Source organism: Euphorbia lathyris, chromosome 2, assembly GCF_963576675.1.
Source record: "Euphorbia lathyris chromosome 2, ddEupLath1.1, whole genome shotgun sequence".
Lineage (NCBI taxonomy): Eukaryota > Viridiplantae > Streptophyta > Magnoliopsida > Malpighiales > Euphorbiaceae > Euphorbia > Euphorbia lathyris.
In genome coordinates this window covers 19,102,742-19,109,582 of record NC_088911.1, presented here as the reverse complement: position 1 = coordinate 19,109,582, position 6,841 = coordinate 19,102,742, and the positions used below count along the sequence as shown (strand labels likewise).

Below are 6,841 nucleotides of genomic sequence, written 5' to 3'. Positions count from 1 at the left end.
AAAGAAAGCCAAATGGTTTACTACATCATTGGCTTATAGTGACAATTGATCTATGAAAACTGGTTTTCGCTATGACTCTGATCCTCTATAGTTATCCAGGTTATTTGATTGCCATCTTAAATTTTATTGATGTCTTATTAGGGATGTAAACAGGGCGGGGTGGAGAATGCATTTCTCATCCCCATTCCCGTGAGCTAAACGGGGACAAACTTATCCTCATCTACGTCCCACGTAGATTCTCATTCCTCGTTTACATATGTTTCAAAAACGTTATCCACATTCTCCATTCTTCGCGGGGAGTCACCGTTTATGTCAAAAAATCAGTAAAGACAGAAATATTTAAGAAACAGTGTCTAATAATACCAAATATTAACAATCATTCTCAAATTCTTCAAATCACAAAAAAAAAACTAAAAATTGAAAACAACCAATCCTCATCGGCGATTAACGAGACGGGGACAGGGATCTTCGTCCCATCCCCGTCATGGGGGACAAAATTATCCTCATCCTCATCCTTTGGGATCCTTATCGGAGATTTTCCATCCTCGTCAGAACGGGTCACCGATGGAGATGAGAAATCCTCACCCAATTTACATCTCCATATCTTATTAGATTCGAGAACTTACTTAAAATCTTTCATTAGTCCTCTAATTCTATTGCGGTATAGAATAAAAAGAGACTTAAACAAATAGGGTAGGCTCTTATGTGTAGGGATGGCAACGGGTAGTGTATCCGCGGGTACCCGACACTACCCGATCCTAATGGGACTACCCGTACCCTGGGTATGGGACGGGTATGGGATCAAAATCATTACTCGTTAGGGTAATGGGACGGGTATGGGAATACCCCCTAGGGTACCCGGTACCCGTCATAAAAAAAATATATATTAATAAATATCATTGTTTTTTAGATGTAAGACATGAAATTTAAACCTCAACCATTTATTTTTTCAACAATTGAGTGATACCACTAAGCTACTTTATTCTTATTAATTAAGGTTCAATTTATTCAATTTTTAGATTGATGATTTATTAAATTTATAGTTTGTTAAATTTGTAATATTTTTTTTTTATTTATTGATTCTTAACGGGTAAGGGTATCCGCGGGTACCCGCGAATTAAATGAGAAGGGTGTGAGATTCAAAAAGTATACCCGTTAGGGTAATGAGACGGGTACGGGTAATTAAAAAATAAAAGGGTAAGAGTTTGGGAATGACATTACCTGTGGGTACCCTATCCGTTGCCATCCCTACTTATGAGTTAAGTGAAGCCAAATTGATTTATAAGGTGGAAAACAAAAAAAAGAGATAAAATTCTAAAGACAGAAAAATCCATAAGCTAAAATTGCAAATTCCAACAGTGGCATACTGAGGTGAGGAAGGACAGATAAGGATCGGATTAGAGTGACTTTTTTTTAAAAAGATAATGCATGCCACCGCCCATTTGAAGTGGACCAATCCATCAATCTTTACCTCACCTCAAACTCTTATATACAAGGATATAAAAATAGAGATTATTTAATTTCAGACCCACGTTATTTAATTTTTTTCTTTAATTAGATTATTTATGACCCTACATTAATACTACATGGAAAAAGAAAAAATTTAATTGAGAGATCTCATAGAATAATATTGGTCTATACATAATATGACCCACTTTATTTTTGATTCTTCCATGTGAGTTAAGTACCCCTTGACAGACTATATATTATATAGTGTCAAATTTATCATAATCACTCCTGTTTTCTGGTTGACATACTGCTCCATTTTTATTTTATTACATGATTTAACATATGTCTCATCTAGCTACTTTTGTAACTAAAAAATATATATAGTAGTATATCATCGTACTAGCGTATTATGAATAAATACATATTTAATTCTTATTGTAATATTAGATTCTTAATAGTTCGCAAACTATTCGAGTTCGGTTCGGATAAAGCTCGGTTTGATAGAATTCGACTTGAGTTCGGATCGGCTCGAACACTAATGAGTCTGAGACCGAGCTTCCTCAAGGTCAGCTAGAAAGATCGTAAACAGGTTCGATTATTTTTAATTACTATATATATTTTAGATATATATATCATATTTTCATTGTTTTAAATTTTTTTTTTTTTTATCACAATTTACAACTCACGTAAGATTTAAACCAAAAGAAAAATGATACAAAAAAGTTTAAGCCTTTGGGTCTTTAGTTAGAAAATTAGGTTTTGATAAATAACAAAATACATTACAACTTTTTTTGTTAGTTTGTGTTCTCCGATATGAGTACCATTTACTATTCTTGAATCTTGGTCATGTTGGAACCGGAGCTGGAAAACCCGAAATTCACCGAACAAAACAATGGGCAGAGTCGCGGATTAAGTTGTTTTCTTTAAGACGTTCGCAGAACTGCCGAAAAGTGCAAGCAGTGTAATTTTCGATCGCCTCCAAGATAAAACAGCCCTCTCGTATACGAGAAGGGTCATAACATGTGATTGTTTTCCTTTAAAAAAATTTAAACTCATATAGAATATATTATAAGGTTTTTTTTTTTCTCTTACACTACTTATTTTATGTACATATGCTGAATTTTGAAAAAGCTCGGTTTGAAAAAGTTTGACTCAAAAATATTAACGAGACAATACCGAAACTACCTAGGCTCGGCTCGGCTCATCCACATGTCTAATCATACTCATATAGTAAATAAACTTTTCGGATTAGCATTTTACAAATAAAGAGCAATTTAAATAGAAAGAGTAATTATACAAAGGAGATAATTTTAGTGCAGCTCTGTTACATCATTTTCACATTGCTAAAAAACAAAAATACATGGAAAATGGGAAATAATCTTGACAAACAATAATTGAGATATATATATATCCAAAGAAAAAACACAAAATTTGATTTATTGATTCTGTCTACTGAAATCTGAACAGATGAATGAGGCAAAAGACCATCTATATACAAGGTTTTTCTCTTCTTAGGTCTTCTTCACCTCTATGATCACACATATTCATTCATTTTAACTGATGAGATAATTAAAAACCATCACCAGTAAAATTAGAAAAGCTATATAAAAATATTATACATCTTTTCTTAATCTCCATCATCATCCAACTCTAAACTCAGCAAATAACACAAGCATTTGGATTCTCTTCCATGCTTTGAACATAGTAGTAAGTGGTGAGATGGGGATTGTATGCTTTATAAGCTTTCACCATTTCTAAAACTGGGTCTGGTGGAGGTGCTGCTGCAGCTGCTGCTGCTGCTGGTGCTGCATCTTCTTTCTTTTTCTCTTCTCCTTCCTTTTTCTCTTCTTCTTTCTTGGGTTCTTCTTTTTTCTCTTCTTCTTTCTTGGGTTCTTCTTTCTTTCCTTCTTCCTTTTTTTCTTCTTCTTTTTTGGGTTCTTCTTTCTTTTCTTCTTCTTTCTTTGGCTCCTCTTTCTTTGGTTCTTCTTTCTTTTCTGGCTCTGGCTCTTTTGCTGGTCCAACTGAGACTATATCTGTTTGCCAGTGTTTTCTCAGTTTGCTTACTACATTTATTGGATCTACTGTTCCAATTACAGTCAATGTTTGTGTCTTCATCTCCATTGCTATGGAGTCAATTCCTACACAAATTATTTGAAAATTAATTATTTTTTTGTGGTACCATTTATAACTTGAAGCATGTAAAAAATAAAATTATCTTATTATAAGTTGAAATTTCATTAATAAATAGAATTAAAAAAACTAATTAAGACAACAAATTATGAAAATTTAAATTGATAGTTAAGAAAAATAATAATAATGTATAGGTGAATCTTTGATCAAATCAATCTGATTTAAACAATAAAAAATTTAAAAAATAAAGAAAAATTGGTAAACGATCTCAATCTAGAGATTCCATAGATGGAAAAAAGAAAGGGCAATGGGATTTGTCAAAAATTCACAAGCTTAAAACGGTAACAATTTATACTGCAAAATACAATAATACAAAACTCATGTGCCCATCACTCAATCAATGGCCAACCATCAATTTTTATAATTTTATATATTTGGTTGCTTCTTGGCCCTACTAACCATTCAAACAAAGTACTATCAATTTTTTTTTAATTAAAAAAAGTTTGGCAGCACAGGGATATCTGTTGTATATGTTTCTTTTTATATATGTGATGAGGATTAATTTATATCTACCAACCTCCACTTCTTTTTATTACCACCACCAATTTGATCAACACAAAGATTAATTAAAACTAAAAATGATAACCCATTCAAAAAAAAAAAAACTAGAAATGATAAGAGTGGAGTTATTCTAAAGAAAAGTAACTACTACCACACTAAATCCATTAGGAATCATGAAAACAATTATTATTTTTTCTTTTTTACACTTTACCTAACAATTAAAATACCAATTAGTATTTGATTTCAACCATTTAAGGTTAGCTTAAATGTCTAAGCAGCTCAAATTACTTAAAATCTAATCACTGCAATTAGCATCAAATAGAATAATTGAATAAATTATATAAAAAAAATGAATGATTTGGTATAGAATAAATTATATAAAAAAAGAATGATGTTGTTTAAAGAAAATGAATAGTTTTCATTTCAAATAATTTAACAAAATGAACAGAAAGGGAATTGTTGTTATACACTAAAAACAAGATCTGTTCGTCATCAAATTTTTTTGGCATTTTGATAATTCTGCTACGTGTAAATTTGAGGAAAAACAAATAAACAGATGGAGATGATAAATTAATTTTAAAAATTTGGATGTTGTACAAGATCCAGCTAATACCTGAAAGAGTAGAAACTGTTTTGAGAGCCTTCTGCTTAGCTTTGTCATCATGTACATCCAACTTAAGTACCAACTTCTGCAATTTTGTGAAATCAAACAGATCTATTTCAGCTTCAATTCAACTTTCTCATCCCAAATTTTAACCAAAAATACGCAAAAATCAAACATCGCAACTTTCACTTTTGAACAGAAACAGATTCCAATCACATAAGTAAAAAATTGAAACAAGTTAAATAAATAATTCAAAGTAATGAATCTCTTAGCCAAACAGCATCCAAATACACAAATATATTCAGTGAAATCAAATAAACAATTCGAAGAAAGCGCATATATATAAAGAAGAATGTGATGGATTCCTACAACAGATTCCCAAACAGAAAGACGAATCAGAAGAATAATAAAAAGAAGAGTTAAAGCTGCAGATTCCGGGAAAAGAGACTAACCTTCATTTGCAGATCAAAACAGTGAGAGAGAGATGAGAGAGAGGGAAATGGCGATGGAGAGAGAGAGAGAGAGAGGGAGAGAGGAGAAATTGAAATGAAATACTAGTTTGTTGAAAAAGATGGATGGGAAGAGGGTATGGAAGAAAGAAAATCCGAATCAAAACAAGAAATGCAGAATAGGAGAGAGAATTGTAAAGTTAGAGAGAGAAAGGAGAGGATGAAATTAATCTGTACACGAATGAATGTTGCAGACGTGAAAGTAGTGCCTCTATATACTCAAATTCACTCAGCTGCTTTTCTCAACTATTCTCCGACCCCATTGAAAAGGCGCGTCTCCGTCACGCCTCACCACTAATTTTTTTTTTAGGATACAACCTACAAAATTTGAATTAAGCTAAATTTGGCCCTCCAGTTAATTTAATAAGTTTAGATATTAATTCGGTTTTAAAATTTGCAAGAATAAATTAGTTTAAATATAATAAATTTCAATACCTGACAATTTATCAAATGGGGGTAATTTGTCAAATATTGGCATTGTTTGGTAAGAAATTGAGGCTAAATAGATTTGAGCCCACTTTAAAGGTTGTGACTAGTCAAATCTCTAATAGTGGTGTTTGGTGTATAGAGATTTAAAAGAGTTTATTAGATCAAAAAGGTTGGTTTTAACCGTTTTTTCAATTAGTTTATTGCTTCATCTCTTTTTAAAGACAAGTTTTATATCTAATTACTATTCTTACTGCAAATAAATGTTTTACCATGTTCTTATGTGTCATTTTATATAAACAGTTACCGGCAATCAGCTAAGTTTTAGCTAACAAACTTACACAATCAGCTAGTCAAACCAGCTAACAGCTATTTACCAAACATGACCATTATCAACTTCAGTAGTGAGTTGGAGTGTCTTTGTTTACTTACTTTTCACTTTCTATTCACATTTTCACTTCAAAATGGGAATTTTATGTGCTTGGTTAGGAAACTCGTATTTGCCTTTTATATATGAAAAGTAGTTTTTTACAAAAAAAAAAAAAGCACAAAATCTCTACCATCGGTGACTTTTTTCTCACCTTTGATAGAAATTTAGTACCCGAGAATCTTCTAAAACCCTCTTCCATCGGACAGTTACAATCCTAAGTAATGAAGGAAAGACACTACTCTTTAAAAAAAAAACAGTTTTTTTCAACAGAAAACAACAAATAACATGTAAACCAAAGAGACCTTTAATATATCAAACTTTGATTTACGTTAAACTCTAACATGTTTACTAACTTTCAAGACCATATATAATAAATCTATATCTAACGATGAATGAGCAAATTCTACTTGCTCATTAAGGTGCTTGTGATCAAGACTGTAACCTTTAATTCTACAAATTTAGTTACATCTTGTTCATTTTAATTTACGATTAGGTTTCTATATAAATATTAAAAAAAACATAATAATTAGCTTAAAAAGTAATTAACTATATTATCATATCATAATATCTATCTATATCGTTTTAAATATTTTTGGAACCATATACTAAATGAAAAAATACATCATATTCATTAAAAAAAAAATTAATACTTTCATATAGCAATAATATTTCTAAAAACCCATCAAAATACTTATATCTTGATTTTGACATAATAAATATAATAAAAATAAT

The 6,841-nt window shown here is 31.0% G+C and overlaps 1 protein-coding gene across 1 annotated transcript; it reads right to left on the bottom strand.

The window, feature by feature from the left end:
- Positions 1 to 2,857: 2,857 nt before the first annotated feature.
- LOC136217097 (heavy metal-associated isoprenylated plant protein 39) lies at positions 2,858 to 5,440 on the bottom strand. Its single transcript, XM_066003680.1, has 3 exons — positions 5,197 to 5,440; positions 4,754 to 4,829; positions 2,858 to 3,587 (listed from the first exon to the last, which is right to left on the bottom strand). Exons 1-3 carry the CDS (start codon positions 5,200 to 5,202, stop codon positions 3,106 to 3,108), a joined length of 564 nt encoding a protein of 187 aa, XP_065859752.1. The 5' UTR covers positions 5,203 to 5,440; the 3' UTR covers positions 2,858 to 3,105.
- Positions 5,441 to 6,841: the final 1,401 nt, after the last annotated feature.

Bases quoted from the DNA above. Each gene is read 5' to 3' on its own strand.
- LOC136217097 (XM_066003680.1), bottom strand. The intron at 3,588-4,753 runs GTATTAGCTGGA...TAATTTGTGTAG, and splicing joins AACAGTTTCTACTCTTTCAG to GAATTGACTCCATAGCAATG.